Source organism: Genypterus blacodes, unplaced genomic scaffold (assembly GCF_046128005.1).
Source record: "Genypterus blacodes isolate CSIRO-AG114 ecotype Tasmania unplaced genomic scaffold, CSIRO-AGI_Gbla_v1 ptg000114l_1, whole genome shotgun sequence".
NCBI lineage: Eukaryota > Metazoa > Chordata > Actinopteri > Ophidiiformes > Ophidiidae > Genypterus > Genypterus blacodes.
The window spans coordinates 214,496-230,746 of record NW_027466918.1 but is presented as its reverse complement, the minus strand read 5'-3'; the positions used below and the strand labels follow the sequence as shown (position 1 = coordinate 230,746).

General features: G+C 46.6%; 1 protein-coding gene across 6 annotated transcripts in view; it reads left to right on the top strand.

Annotated features, from left to right (window-relative positions):
* Positions 1-809: 809 nt before the first annotated feature.
* The window catches only part of pard3ab (par-3 family cell polarity regulator alpha, b), a 163,799-nt gene continuing 148,357 nt past the window's right edge, over positions 810-16,251 (top strand). For 5 of the 6 annotated variants that reach the window (XM_076161804.1, XM_076161806.1, XM_076161803.1 and 2 more), the window contains exon 1: positions 811-1,206. In XM_076161804.1, coding sequence (XP_076017919.1) covers positions 1,087-1,206 — 120 coding nt within the window. In that variant the 5' untranslated portion in view covers positions 811-1,086. Of the gene's footprint in view, positions 1,207-16,251 lie in introns of all 6 variants that reach the window. The other variant, XM_076161805.1, reaches the window with a different exon arrangement.

The window sequence follows — 16,251 nt, the reverse complement described above, 5'->3', positions numbered from 1 at the left end:
AGAAACTAATCAATACCTTCTTGCGCGCCAAACAGTTCCCATTCTGGCCACAGCGAGGAGACAGAGAGCAGCTATGGCCGTCTCGACTCAATGGTGCATTCAGATACGACTCGAAAAATCCATATTCCCATATCCTGGAATGTCTCGTATTCCCGATTTTTCATGGCTAAGCAAAATAAAAGAACTCTATTTAGAAATCGTGACCTAATATTTGTAGATAATTAATTTGCATGTATGGGTACGGGTGTAACAAATGATTATTTTCAATATTGATAAATGTATTGAGGGTCCGTCATTGTTTGAGGAGTGTGTAGATGCCAACAAGTACACTTTTAATTATGATTTGAAATATTAGAGGTGAAATAAGGATCTCGGATGCACTTTACTTTGTGTTGAGTACGAGTGTACCATTAATGTGACACATGTTAATTTAAATGGCAATATAACAACAGATTGGAACTGACTTCAATCAAATTAAATTGGTGCTGAAGACTGCAGGTTTGACAAGTAAAGGCACATGGGGAGGTTTCATAGAAATGGCCAAAGAAGTTTTATTAGTGTATAAGTGCGTCGAATCGTTGGAATGCTCCTTTAATAGCTCCGTCATTCCTACTGGAAGTGGTGATCCAAATAATCCCAACAGCATGTAAAGGCATCATATGACCGAGCATTAGCTCAGCGCAGAGAGAGAGAGAGAGAGAGAGAGAGAGAGAGAGAGAGAGAGAGAGAGAGAGAGAGAGAGAGAGAGAGAGAGAGAGAGAGAGAGAGAGAGAGAGAGAGAGAGAGAGAGAGAGAGAGAGAGAGAGAGAGAGAGAGAGAGAGAGAGAGAGAGAGAGAGAGAGAGAGAGAGAGAGAGAGAGAGAGACTAAACAGGTGGTCACAAACACAGAGAAACAATGTCGTCCGGCGGGGAGAAGCAGAAAGCTCGCCCCCTTTAGTTCTCGCCTCCATTAAGGAATACCGGGATATCATCGCAGACAAACAAACACAACTCCATGCTCCCGCCGCGTCCTCCGGCCGAGCTCTCCTCCTCCTCCTCTCCTCGGCTTGACTCCGATTCCGGGCAGGATCTGGGACACTGAAGCCATGAAAGTGACGGTGTGTTTCGGCCGGACCCGGGTCGTGGTTCCGTGCGGCGATGGGAATATCAAAGTCCAGACTCTGATCCAGCAGGCTGTCATGCGGTACCGGAAGGCCATCGCTAAGGTGAGACGCGCTTCGCTTTAATGCGCCTTTTGTTTTCGTGGAAACAATATGTTGCGGCGTTCAGGGACTCTGCAAGGCGCCCACAACATGGCGCAAACTTGAGAGAGAACGCAGGAGGAGGCAGAACGCGCCTGTGTTTGTTTCTCGGTTGCTTTCCCTCCTTTCCATTTCCCACACGTTATCACGTCCCCTTCCCCGCTGCATGTGTGTTTTATTCGGCGTGTGTTGATTCTTTTTTTAAAGAAAAGCGCACCGCCATTGTGGTTATTGTGATTGTAAACCCACAAAACTTCCTTTGGGAATCAATCTGCGGCTGTAAACAAACAACTGTGCGGTTTAAAGGACGCACACTTTGACTTTGCGCACATTTCTGCACACTTCCACGCGTGCAGTTCTGCTGGAGCCTCAAAAAGTTCTCTGTGGAGGGTTAGCCTGCTAGCAAGTAGCCAACAGGCTGTAAAAGTGGGGCTGCAGTGAGGCGTTCAGGGACAGGCTCCTGTGCTGACCGAGCTGTGCAATTATCAACAGGATACTCCCATCATCTAAGAATGCGTTCAACTTTGGGATTGTACGCGGAGAAACCTACAAGTTGCTCTTTGTCCCGACGGTAATGAGGTCGTAATGTTGGTCATGAGGGCGAAAGAGGAGGATGTGTTGTGTAAGTGGATGTAAATGATAAGATGTGAACGTTATCAGCGGTGCTTCCAATGCGAAAGGGAGAGGAGAGGTTCAGGGACACACAGGGCTTTTTATTGATGCATCCCTCCTCATGGCTGATAAGTGGCTGCACACAGGGGTCACACAGGAGGCTGCAGGGCCTCATGGCGTCCTGCCCTGGAGGTCACTCGGGGAAACTGCAGCGTCCAGGTCCAGCTGAGGGTCGGGAGGCAGAGATGCCTGACCGCACATAAATCTGACAGATAAAAAGAGGAGTTAGGTAAACTTTGAGAGTGGAGTTGGAGTAGCAGGGGATGACCTTTGCCCTTCTTCCTTCTTCGGTGCTCAAGATCCTTTGAGATAAGACGAAGAAAACAGCATGAAGTCGTTTTCCTTAAATCTGGATCGCAGCTTGCTCACGTGTCTTAACTCACTCTGTGTCTTGTAGTTGTGAGGTTGTTGGTTGAAGCTTTTATTGGACCTACTCTGTGCTGTCGTGTCCCGTAGCTGCACCCAGAGGCTCAAACCCACTTGTAAAAACCTAAATCTGGCTCTCAGTCACCGCATTAAAACTCTTTATCAGGCCTGCACGCATGTTTCTCCTGAGTTCTCCCCTCCATAAAGACGTCACGCTGCTTTTTAAAGCTACACGGCGAAGGATCCAGTCAGGTTGAATGAATAAATGAAGCTTTGTCCTTCAGCGTGTTATAATGATGACCTGGAAGACTCGGAGCAGGTCGGTTTAATTATTCATTGGGAGTTGACGGTGGAGTGCAGAGAGAAGAACGTAGCTGAGGCAGGTAGAGAGCTCAGAACATCTCACCCTACAGAGCTCCAGGACCCCATCTCACCCTGATCCTCACCTCACTGAACTAAGGTCTGGTATCGTGTGTACCTTGGCTGCGTGTGCTTGAGGGAGTCACGTGTGCTTGCGTGTTGGAATTGAGGCCACGAATCAAACTCTAATGTCTGCTTCAGCTCCAAGCTTTGATGAGACGACCAAGCTCAGAACTCCTCACCAACTGGCTCAAACTCTGACGGCCTCGTTCAGACCGGGTCCGTCTTTAATCTGACCGTCACAGTCTGGCTTCCCCCTGTGCGTCGGAGTGCGTCAGGAAGCCATTTCCTCACGGCGGGGTGTTATAGTTCACCGCCTGCTTTAATAAGAGGCCACACTTAGTTTGGGTGTTTTCTCCTCCGCAGCCTCAGAGCTTGGATGGACCTTCTAGTAACTTCCCCTCTCATTAGGGAGGAATGCTTCCTGCGCAGTCGCAGTTGGCAGAAGAGGAGGGGGGGGGGGGGGGAGAGGGGGTCTTTAAGCCATCTCATAACCGTGGCCTTAGGAAGACCAGGACTCTGTCTGTACTCGGGGGTTTCCACATAAATCCGAGTGGAGATGGAGAACAGAACCGTGAGCGTCTCGAACAGTGAGATGGTGTCAGCAGCCGCTCGTCCTCGGCTCTCTTTCCTCCCACACGTCACGCTTTAGAGCCTCTGTAATATCTAACCGTCGACTTAAGTGTTGCAAATGTTTAAACCGACTCCCTTTGGATGGAAAACCGTCGGATAATTGCACGCTCCGAACCCTTCAACGTCACGAGCGTTGGCACGGGCGAAGAATGATGGGATGGTGTCAGTTTGAGTTGTTTCCCGTCGCTCCAAAGGCTCCCGAGGAATATCGGGTGACTGGACTGCGGTGTCTTATTGACCACAGTGAAGAGTCGCAGCTTCACACCGCTCTCTGTGTGTGTGTTATGTGTTAGGGTTGATTTAGAAAAAGGTTGTATAGGGAAAGAGATTGATACTGTTCGATGCGATTGATTGGGAAAGTTTGAGAAATGATCCTAGCTTGGATGAGAACTCTTCAGACGCTGTCGTTCTCTGACTGATGCGTCCCCAGCGTGTTTCTAATCTGGCTGTGATGTCATTTGGATGTGCCGTCGTGTGTCTCAGAAGTCGTACAAGTCATTACACAAATGGCTGTTTTTAATTAGCGTGCAGCACTTTGATCACGGCCCCAGCCTCAGGATGTTCAGGCCCACACGCTTTGGAGACTCAACTGCTGCTGGAGAAGTTATGTGTGTGTGTGTGTGTGTGTGTGTGTGTGGGTTACATGCAGAAATACACCACATCTTCAAAGCAAAAGTGGCAGCGTTTGAAGTTGGTCCCAATTTGTTCTAAAGACATAAAGGCCGGTGTGTTAGACGTGTTTAAGGCGGTACGATGAAGAAGAGAGATCTGAACGTGTGTGTAGGCTAACGAGGGAATACGAGTCCTTAACTGTGGGACGTTTAGGGCCTCGTACAGGACAGATGTCATCCCTATTCATATCTCATCAAGATCAAATGGTTGGTTGAGCATTGACAGAATCTCTCACCCAATCCCCCGGCCGCTCCTCTGCGTTCGGCTCTGAGGTTTGTCAGGTGAAGAGAATGTTCACGCTCCACCGGTTTGATCCTCATGTCACCAGGCTGTACCGGCCAGGAGTTCCCGCTTCCCAAAACGGGCACAGAGCTGGATTAAGAGCTTCACTGATGATCCCGGGTCATTGTCTGCGCCCTTGACTAAAGTACCACGGAAGCCGGTCCCGAGCGGGAACCCGGCACGGCTCGCTTCCTTAAAGGAGGCGGGCGGGACGACGGGACTCACAGCTCCAGATTTGTTGTGGCGTGCTCGTGTGACGCCGTGCTTGTTTTCCCCTCTCAGGATTGTTGTTGTTTGGGCCGTGATGACGCCGGCGCCGCACCGCCATGTTTCCCACACCGAGGCCTTTGCTGCGCTCTGCAATTTGCCTCCAGATTTTTTTTTTCTCTATGCTTTTTTTCCTTTCTTTTGCCCCGGCGAGGGATTTACATAAGCGAGCTGTCATACTTACCCGTGTTTGACATCACTGCGTTGAAGTGATAATAAAAAAAACGGCACTTTAGTCGTTTGCCAGTGGGTATTCCCAGGAGGCGAGGGAACATGGTATAGAGTCATTAACGGAGCAGAGCAGCTGTTTGGGCCTGCTAATGGAGAGAGAGAGGGGAAGAGAGAGAGGCAGAGAAAGGGAGAGAGAGGCAGAGAGAGAGAGCTGAGATCTGCGCTGAAGTGGAGGCTCTGAAGTGCTGACTGCACACTTCTCACATATTGGAATGCTGCCTCTGTCCTTTTTGAAGTTCAGTTACATTTCTAGATGTTGAGCTGGTGATGCAATCATAGAATAATGGAAAAGGAGTCAAATATGTTGATGAAGCACATTTAGAACAGCACAAGTTGAACCCAAAGTGACGAACAACTGAGGTAGAAAATGAAAGACGAGACAATAACAAAGAAAATCCACAGCAACATGATCAAGAGATGAAGATGTTTCAAGGGTTAGAATCTAGAATAGTAGTGTCATCACTCTGCCTGATCCTGACTAACATCTTGAGTTGTGTGTATGTGTGTGTGTGTGTGTATGTGTGTGTGTTCAGGAGTGACTTTGCCATACTCTGGAGATATCGGCACGTCTCTCCCCAGCTGCTCCTCCCTCACGTGACGCCGTGTATGATAATAGCAACATGTGTCGATAATGATACGTTATGTCATGTGGACAATCAGGCTAATCCCCAAACTTGGCACGCGAGCGCTTTTTGTCAATGACACAGCGGCTGGAAAATGACACCAGAGATGAAACGGAGTGAAGGCCTCCTCCTCCTCCTCATCCTTCTCTGACGAAGGAAGTCTGGTTGAGGTGTAGACTCTGGCGGGGGGGCGGAGTGTGTGTGTGTGTGTGTGTGTGTGTGTGTGGGGGTGCTTAACGTGAGCCTACATCACCAGACTTAATGACACAGAGAGCTTAAGTGGTTTACAGAGCGCTATACAAACAGATTACTTGAACCACTGGCACAGATCCAGTTTGCAGGGCCTTGGCACCCCTGGACCGACCGGTGGCGGGGCTACACATGACGCTGGACCCGCCAAGCATGCCGGTGATTGACAGCTTCCTGTTTCTGGGTGGCGGGCGCTTGAAGGTGACCAGGAGCGCTTGACGTTCCCTTGATGTCGGAGAGTTTGGTGTTTGCTCCAGTCCGCTCATTTGTCCTTCTGACCCGGACTCTCCTCCGTAAACACAGGCTCTTTCTTGAGTGTAAACTGTTCCGGAGAGAGAGAAAAAAAGGCATCGGGAACTTTCACAATATCTGTACCAGCTCGCTCCGGTGTTATTCCCATCCGTCTTTGTCAACCCGTCCTCACCCTGGACCGCACCGGCACGGCGAAGGAGAAGCAAACCGCACGGGCCAATACCAGAAGATTGGGCCTTTATGGGATCGGATGTTGAAAGCAGGTCTTGTTGCAGTTAAGCTCTAAACACACACAGACAGACGTAGTCACTGTAGAAACACTCAACACCTGTTTTTACCAAGGAACGTCTGGCATGAAATTGGCATTAAACTCCCTCTGCGTTGTTGTTACATTGATTAGCAGTTTTGATGAATAATATGAGTCTTTGTGCCGGGAACACTGCTCCGTATTCATCCCAGTAGTTTTCCTTCAAACTCTTTCTTTCTCATCTGGGCTCAGGTCGGATTTGCCCAGGAGTCTTGTGGTTTGAGCCTCGGCAACACTTAAATTCTCCACTGGGTTATATTCTCGCAGCCAAGCATAACTGGAGAGTCGTCAGCGTTCTCCCATAATAAACTGTGAGGTTTCAGAGTTCAGTCATTGTCTCTGAAGCTGCACACATGAACAATGCTCTCACTGGACTTTAGTCTTTGCTCTTGTTGTGTTAACAGAGCACATATGGATAAGCTGATGTGTTTATGGGTAAAGAGGGGAAATCAACTGCGTTAAGTTCCCTCACCAACACACAGCAGAGACGAGAAACACACACGATTACCAAAAACACTGTGGCAGTGAAAGGCCAAGTAATGCTGGACTTCTAACGCCAATACCAATATTGATTTGTGAGCGTAGAATCAATCTTGTGATGTTCGTACTGGTCCAGTGCCCTGTCGGGGTCCGGAGCGAGCCAGAAGCTATTTAACAAGCACACAACACATTTTTGTCTTAAAGGCAAAAATGCAGCGTGGGCTATATTCAGTACGTGGATGGAATTAATAGGTTGGTGTTGTTTGCTGAACGTACGCGTCCGAGTCGTTACTTCATGGGTTTATGACAGGAAGCATGCTGGGTGAGGAAGCATGCTGGGTTTACAGAACGCATTCCTACTTACATGCTCGAGTAAATAGATGTACAATAGCCTCATGTATCTGTGACTCTGTCGTTGATTTACGTCGAGTTCAGTGATTATTCCTACGGACCGTTTGCCTTTTCACCCTTCGGGCGTCGTCTACACACGACATGACTGTGCACTTGTTTTCCGCAGAGCTTCGCAGGGCGGCCGACCTCGTTCGGCCCGGGCGACTCTTGTCAAATGACACTGTTTTGAAATGTCAAGGACTGCGTGGAGCGGCGAGCACAGGGGGAGGATTGTCCCACCGAGGAGAGTCGGAACATTGAACCCACAGCAGAGACTCTGTGCTTCTCCACACAGCCTGATACCAGCAGCTTTCCTCTGTGTGAGGACCTCATAGTCCAACAGAGCTGTGATGCTTTTCTAACTCTATTGCCTGTTTCATAACCTCTTACCGTCTCGGCACTGGGTTATTATTTTCTTCTCTTTGCCTCTGGAAGTCCTGTGAGATGCGTCGTTGCCAGAGTCTTGAAATTTAATTTACTTTCCACCTAGTAGCCGACCCAGTTGTTCTCGCCCAGCTGTTAATTGCCAGCAGCCAAGCGAGAAAGCTGCTGCGCTGCTCATGCAAAGTAGCATCGCACAAGGCCAAGAGTACAAGTATGGTCACCTTGGAAACCCTCTGCAGGAGCACGTTCTGAATGTTTTCAAGCATGTGGAAGCACAGAATCAAGAGCAAAGCTTTGGTAAAACACGTAGAAGCAAACGCCGCTCAGAGGAATGAAGAGGCCACATTAGCATAGCCCAAATGATTTATGAGTGTAGATTAATGATGTCCCTTGAAATTGAATTCAGTACTTAGGCTGATGAGGCTTTGTCTGCTAAATATAGGCCGACTGTGTGAGAGCACTGCCTCTGACAGATAGATGATTATTGGCCTTTGGGCATCGCAGCGGCATGAGGGGCTGGACCTTCATCTTCTTCATCCAGGATTTGGAGCTCGGGTCATTCGGTCTGCTGGTCACTGGGTTAGATGTCAGAGAGATGCTTACATATTGGATTTATGATTGTATTCTGTATTCAAGGATTGTCATCGAGACACACACACACACACACACACACACACACACACACACACACACACACACAGTCCAAAGATAGTCGTAGGGGTTAAGGTTATCAATAACATTGTGCTGTATTGTATTAGAGGATACATTAGTCAGCAGTTCTCAGACTGGAGCGTTGTAACGTGTTGATATCTGCACGTCGAGTGTGACTGACACAGGTTTAATGATCGATAGAAAGCAGTCGTCTGATTGGCTGCCTCAGCTCTCCCAGCCTTTATCCTCTCTGGGTGTGTTTTTGACACGGCTGGTCTGCACTTGTCAGCACCCTGATTAAGGATTCACTCTTCGCTCGGCGAAGCTGTGAATTAACAGGAAGCACCAAGTCGGTTTGTCCCTAACATGCAGTCGACTCAGAGCCCCGTGTGTGTTCCAGGGGGGCTGAATCCCAAAATGAAAGCTTAAACGGTGCAGAGATTGGAAATCTATTAATAAACCTGAATGTAATGGAGGAGCTCTGACACAAGACGGATATACTATTGGTTGTGTGGTTTAAGTTCATGTGAAACATTGAACCTTGTCCTCTGACATCATATGTACTCTCGGCTGAATTCTTAGTTTGCTACATAGAAACCGTGACAGTGTAACGGACCAGCAGTACAAAACGTTCATGGGATCATGGAGCATCCGGAGCTATTTCTGCCCATTGGGGAGTAACGTCCTCTGAATAATTGAAGGAGTTATTAATTAATAATACACATAAAACACCAGCTGCAGTGTGAACCGGAGTTGCTGGAGATTCAGAATGTTGTAATCTAAAGGACTGAATGTATTTACAGGGGGTTTGGTTCCTCTAAAGGTCACCATTAATGGAACACAAGCATATTCCTGCTCACAGTGTTGAAGAACATAACACAACACTGTTACATAGTTGAAACTCTGCCCAGCTTATAGTCTGTGTCAGCTGTGTTGGTGCTGTGTGAGAGCAAGTGTACATACATGTAGCTACATGCTGTCCAACAGGAGCAACAGCTCACTGTCTGTTCATGATGCAACACTTCCTATAGCTCCCTCTCATCTCTCATTCTCACTTGAAGGACGCAAACAGCGGCAACAAAAAATTAGGTGTGTGAGGACAATACAGTTTGATTGACAGATCCAGATCAGAGAGAAAGATGTAAACCTCACTCGGCCCGCTGCCATCGAAGCGTATCTGTCATTGTATGTTGCCAAATTCCTTCCTGTCAGACATGTCAAGTGAGACAAAGAGGTGGATGGAATGGAGGATGCCGCCGTGTATGCCTTTGTGCGGCTCGCAGACGAATCTGCAATGCAATTAATCTTCCAACTGTATGTGAGGGGAACTATGGGACAAAACCAATGTCAACACAATCCCAGGTTCTTCTGCTTGAAAGTAAAAACACGAGCAAGTCAGTAAATACATTTAAGCATGAATTCCAGAAGGTATATCTGTTATTGTATTTGTTTTTTTAAGTCTAGAGTAGTTGCAGTTTGAGCTGAACTCTCCTGTATGGAGTCGGTTTCAGTATAGGTGGATGTTTCCAGTGAAGAGGGGACGACTCAGGCCAGACAGGACGGCTCAGTATTGTGTTGCAGAGGAAGAGAGCGTCCCTTGGTCATTAGTATGCAGCGTGTCAGCGGTGAGGAAGTGCACCGACCGGACCAGCTGGGCCGACAGAAACACAAGAGGGAGATCAGAATCATTGAAATGTCATTCCTAAATAACCTTTTCCCTTCAATCAGACTTGTAGGACAGAGGAGGGACGGGCTGTAGTGCTGACATTAAACATCAGAGAGGATTGGTTTACATGGATCCCAGCAAGGGCGCAAGGTTATTGATCATGTTCCATTTTTGAATATAATAAATGTTCATTGTCTTTAGAGAACAGACTGAGACAGAGTTGCGTCTTTCATCGACGCTGAAGTGTAAAGAAAAGCAATCAAGAAAGCAAAACACCCTGGCAAATGTTTGATTTTGTCTTTAGGGTCAGGAGGATTTTGTCTGTGCAGCGATTACTCTGCACTGCTTTCCAAACAGAGCGTCACACTGACTGATGAGCAGCATAGACAGAGGAAATGTGCTCTGGATGTAAGAATAGCCATCTTGTTCTGCATTTGTGCATTGTTCCATTGAAATGTTTGCGACCGTAGAGGTATGTCAGGGTGGTGAGCGGCCACTTGTGCATTGTGAATTGTTTAAACCAAATTCCAGAAGATTTGTTATTATTTATTTATTATTGAAGCAGTTACGAAAAGGGTGAAGATGCTTTTCACACTTTTATAGTTTCATGCTGTGGTGTTTGTGGCGTTCTGTCCAAGCTTGGTTTGCTTGGACTTGGCAGGAACTTTGAGGCATTTAGTTTAGTTAGTGTTTAAGAACACTGATGGATTCTCAGTGGGTCTTGAATCGCAGCACAGCACAGCTCAGACAGCTCTGACAGAAGAAAGACCTTCTGCTGAATCAAAAGCTCACTGTGTGAATGAAACCTGTCAGGTTTGTCTCAGGACTATTGCTTCTTTTGACACGATCGGACAAGATTGCTTGTGCGTGTGTGTGTGTGAGTGTGTGTGAGTGTGTGTGCAGCACATTAGTTCACCCTCTCAGACACGTGAACTGGGACACCAAACCCAACCCGCCTGGCATTTCAAAGAGGCGGCCATTTGTCGGAAACAAGGCTCCATTTAGACTATTTTCATCCACGTATTGAACTATGCTCAGATTCCTCACCCATCTCTCCACAGTCTGGGCTTGTTCATTCTTCTGCCACATTCTGATGCCTAAGCAACGTAGAAGCACAGGGTAGACGTAAAATAAAACCTTAAGTAAGGGACTTCCCTGGTGTTTGTGTGTAAAATAAATCAGAGCCACTTGAGAAGGAAACCTGGAGGCTCAGGCCCATAAATGCAGCAGCAGTAAGTGACTTGTTGGCTCCACCATTCACTCGCTGCAGAGACTTGGAGAATATCTGAAGGCCCAGGTCATCCAAACCCTTAAAAGTACAGAACCAAGACGATAGGACTTCAGGCACCATGTTAATGCTCAGCTGTGTCTGGAATCGTTTCTCAGAAGCGTCCGAGCCTAGAAATCCATCTTTCATCGTCCTGTGTCTGCGTTTTCACTTCCTGATTGAAGCCGATTTAGCTCAGGAAGTCAATAATGGATGAAAGCTTTCACCTGGATTCACATGGTCAGGTCATGGTCTGTTTGATGGTGAGCACTCAGTATCACTGGTGGAAATCATCATTGTCTTTAGCTATTGACCTGTGAAAGGCTAAAGTGGAGCTCAGCATAGATCAGTTAGCTTGTGTCACATGATTTACATTAAAACTGCCTGCCGCTTCAAAGGCGCACGGCTTCCTTGTTTTCCAGCGACTTGCTCGCTGTATCGCTGAAGGAAAAGCCCTCCGAGCATTCCCATGGTTGCTGCCCGGAAATCTCTGAACCACAAACAAATGATCAGATTCCTTACTGAGTCCATCTATCGCACAGACGTCTGCTGAATACTTTCCATAGCTGTAATGCCTTTCTGTAATGAGGCCACTGGAGCAATAGCACGTAGGTCTTTACCCTTAGATGGCCCGCCATGCAAGGTTGCTCTAAAGCTTAAGACGCCGCCTCTGTAGTTTTGTAGTGCTAATAGGATTGTTGATCATGTAGCTCAGCTGATTGTTATTGAACTCATGATGTTTGTAGCCGATCATCTAAGGGGAACAAAAACAACTTGTGTGATGAGTCAGAGCCACAGTGATGAGTCAGAGAGAGGGGCCACCGCTGCCGTATCGCCAAAAAATGCTGTGTATACATGTGACATACATGTAGCTGAAATTCTGGATTAGAAGATGAATCATTTGAAATTCAAAATGAAACCGTTCAGCCCCGATACAAAGCTAGAGAGCGCAGTGAGTCAGAGAAGATCTCACACACCCATTCAAGAAAAACTGTCAAAGGGACAATCGCCTTCAATCTTCCCTCCCTGCTCCGTTCAGTCTCTGCCAGGTGATCATGAACTGTGGTCTGCCATGCTTGTTAAACCTTGGGTGCTGCTCCCTGCCCGCTCTGGGTTTGTTCAATCTCTCCAAGCTCGGTGTCTGGTGAGGCTTTGTGGACGCCTGGCATGCAGACATGTAGATATCTTCCCCATCCAGACTTGATGGATGGAAACAGCCTCCTCCCTGCCAAAGATTGTAACGGCTTGTGCCTGAATCCAGCTGGTTCTGTGTAAACAGGGCATGAATTAATGTCTATGTTGCTGCTGCTTACATTTGTTCAGATTTAGTTGGTTTTCATAGGGAGGATTATCCAACCATTAGAGACGAATAGAGACAGGGGTTGGGCAAATTTAGATATAAGCTGCAGATGTATGTGCTTGTTGTAGTGCTGTACATACATGGGGCCATGTTCCAGACCTGGTCCAGGTTCCATTTGTGTGACTTTCAGGTAACTGCTGGAATAAAAGGTTTCCTGCAGTCATGTAGCTCTGTGTCTGCAGCCTCATTGGACAAGACAGAGTCCTGATCCCGGGCTTTATCCTCTTATGTCATTGGTGTGTGTGACGTGCAGAGGGTAAATGAGTGCACATACTGTTGGCCAACAGGTTTAAGCAGGTACAGGTCTGTGTTCTTCTAATGCACACGGATAAACTGGCATTAAGATTTCTCCATGTGCTTTAGATCAGAACAGAAACATTTGTGTTGAAGCAGTTAAACGATCCCGTCGGTCTTTGTTTGATATTTAAAGAGGTAGAGACATTTGTAAGAGAGAGGAAAGGCTAGAATCCTCCTATAATAATGTAACTATTGAACGTGCAGAGATGCATTACAACCACAACTTCTGATCCAAAAGCTGAATAGACCTCACAGACTTCCAGGGTTAGGATTTTGATTTTGTTACATCTCTGAGGGCCGGTAGAGAACCTCATCTCCTCTTTTGCAGTAACTAACACCCCCTGGGTTCTCTTCTGACTCCTTTGGAGGAAATATCACAGCAATACCTCCTCCATCCAACCCTCTAACCTTCTCTTCTACCCACACATGCTGTCCCAGAACCTGCTGCCTTCAACCAGCCTTTCTTCTCCCCATCGCCCTCATCTTTGATCCACATGGGCCCGTGCTTGAGCTTTGAAGAACACAGTTCCTCTTCTTTCTTTTAGTCTACAAAAGAAAGAAAGATGCTTATGAATGAATTTCAGCCTGGTTTTGATGTGATACAGATTGCACAGATTTCCATGTTCTCTGTTTTGTAGCCTTTGGAACCATTTTCCTGAGCAAAAACACTTCTACATTTTGCTGCAGCACCGCTGTGCACACATAGTGAAAACCACAGCTTAACTAATCCGTCAGAGCCGTTTAAAACCTATGAATTTGTCGTAATGGAGGCTATATTGCACTACACTGTACATTTCCGAGAATATTGGAATTGGTTCCTTGCTGTAATTTGAGTTGTTGTACCAACCAAAACACAGATTAGGAAACAGGTATTTACTGTATCTATCTATAAGCCTGCATTGGTGTTGATCAACCTTAACTGTCAACGTTCGTTCTATTTGAAGTGCGTCATCGCACAACAATAAGTGTATGTGATAAGTGACTGTACTGTACGGGCTGATGTGCCTGTCTGGGCCTGTTTGTGTTGGTTTCTGTCTCTACAAGCCTCTACAGTCCCCATAGATGTTAATACTTTAGTCTGTGCACCACACCTTGACGCTATACTTCTGTTAGTTTAGGACAATTTCCAGAGATGTCTATGTCTTGACCATTTGTGTCTTTGTATGGAGAGTGTGAGGTTGTGTCTTAGCCTGAATGTTGTGTGATTTGAGTTACCCATACAAGCCTCTTTGTCGTCTTAGAGTGCACTAGTTTGCATCCAGGTCACTCACACACATGCACACACTGACAATAGACAGCATTGTCATCTTTATCGTCATCGTTGCATCATAACAGTCAGAGTGGATTGACATGTTTTCCGACTCGGCTAAGCCAGGGACTAGCTCTGTATCGTTTGTGCTCATTGATTCATTGACTTCATGTCACAGTATCTCAGTATTTAAAGCTAGAAAATGAAAACTCCAAACTTCAGTGCTTAAAACAGAGTGTGTTGTCTGTTGGCACTGTCAATTGGTCACTTCTGTCTCATATTTATAAGCTGGCAGCCACATAGTAGAAGCATTACAGCTGCTGGATGACAGATGCAGCTAGTGTGTGTGTGTGTGTGTGTGTGTGTGTGTGTGTGTGTGTGTGTGTGTGTGTGTGTGTGTGTGTGTGTGTGTGTGTGTGTGTGTGTGTGTGTGTGTGTGTGTGTGTGTGTGTGTGTGTGTGTGTGTGTGTGTGTGTGTGTGTGTGTGTGTGTGTGTGTGTGTGTGTGTGTGTGTCCTCAGATACATGGATCAATACTGATACTTGGTGCTGATACTGCTAGAGATGCACACACCTTTGCTTTGATGCTCATTTGAACTAATGTATAACAAAACTATTTGGTGACACATTAAAGCTGTAAATTGTAGCTTTAAGGTGTACTTATCTTAATGTCCCTCCTCCATAGCATTGATCCATTATCTGGGTGCATTTCAAAGGAGCTCCTGCTGCAGTTCAGTTTAATATGACACATCTTTGTCACGTGATGCTGTCATTCTGAACTATGATCCTGAGTCCATACTCAGTCTGTGATGTTTCACAGAGTAATCCCGAGCACCGCTGTCTGCCCATTAACCGACTGTTTCAACGACTTCTACCCCCACAAATCCTCTCGTAAAACACCTCCCAATCCCCCGGATGACATTTGGCCCCATAACTGGATCAGAAGTGATACATTAAGTTGATTTTATTCAGAAACTGACATTTGGGGTTTATGGGTCATGTGCTTTGGATGTGAGTCACCTCCTGAAAGCCTCCTTCCTTTTTTCATCTACGACGGGAGGAAGAATGGCCAAGGTGTGTGCAGCCTCAGTCGTAACATGTTTGGAATGCAAAATGAGAACTTCACCATTGACCGGTTCCAAAAAAAACTAAGATTTGTGTGTGAATGATGTTTTGTGTATAAGATAAGCTTAAAAGAAGTGTGAGGGAAAACGTATCAAAGTGTGTTAATGCTGCACCCCTGTTGGAGCTGTGTGTGTGGACGAGGGAGTGTAGTGAGAATGATAGCTAAAGGCTTCAGTTGAAACCTAGTATGTAGAGTTTGTGTTCATTGCATACATAGAATGTTGGTTGACATCAGAACCTTCTTGCATGTGGAACATTTGATATTTGTGGGAGGCTCGGTTTGTATTTAATTCCAGATTGTTTCACAAGTGTGGCAGACTCGAACGTGTGGCTGGAAAAATGGACTCATGGCCCAGCGCCTGTCCACATTCAGCTCTGAATGATGTAGCATCCATGTGTGCTGCCTGAGCTGATTTTGGTTCAGGCTTGGACCAAGGACAAATGGAGCCACACTGGGTTGTGCTTTCAAAGGCATTCATGGCATCTGGGTCAACCGTTTGGGATGATCTGGAACCAAACCTGGCATCCATAACAACAGTGACAGAAGAGTTTTGAAAGCGTATAGCATCTCCACAGGGCTAATCTTGGCTTGTCTTTATTGGCCTTCAACCCAGTTGCACAAGACTGAGTTTTACCCATACGTGTGTTTGTTCAGGTTCACATGTAAATGAGTTTTGCTCGAGGGTGCTTGTGATCGCAGAACTGGTTCTGCTTTGGCGTTGTTTTTCTGTCTCTTCCTGTGCTGTCCTGCTCTTCAATTTGTTTTTGTTTCTATGATCCCCCACAATCAACGCCACAAGTCATCAATCTTTGTCGTCATCATCAACATCATCGTCGAAGTTTTCATTATTGTCACCTCTGCCGTCATGACCGCATGATCCATAAGTAAGTGTCCAGTCACAGGACACATTTCACACACTTTCCTTTCACCCTGTGTGTCTCATCCTTATCCCGACTTGCACATGAGCTGAATTGTGTTTGTGCTGCACAGTGCCAAGACTTTCTGCTGATTCAGACTGAGGACGGCTCTGTTTTCCTCTGTCTGGATGCAGAGAATGGACATTTGAAAAAGGCACCTCTAAATATTGTCACCTTTACTGGCTTTTCTCACCGGTTGGTGTGAAAAGGAAACAGAAAGTCACTTTGGTCAAACCAGTTCTGTAAAGC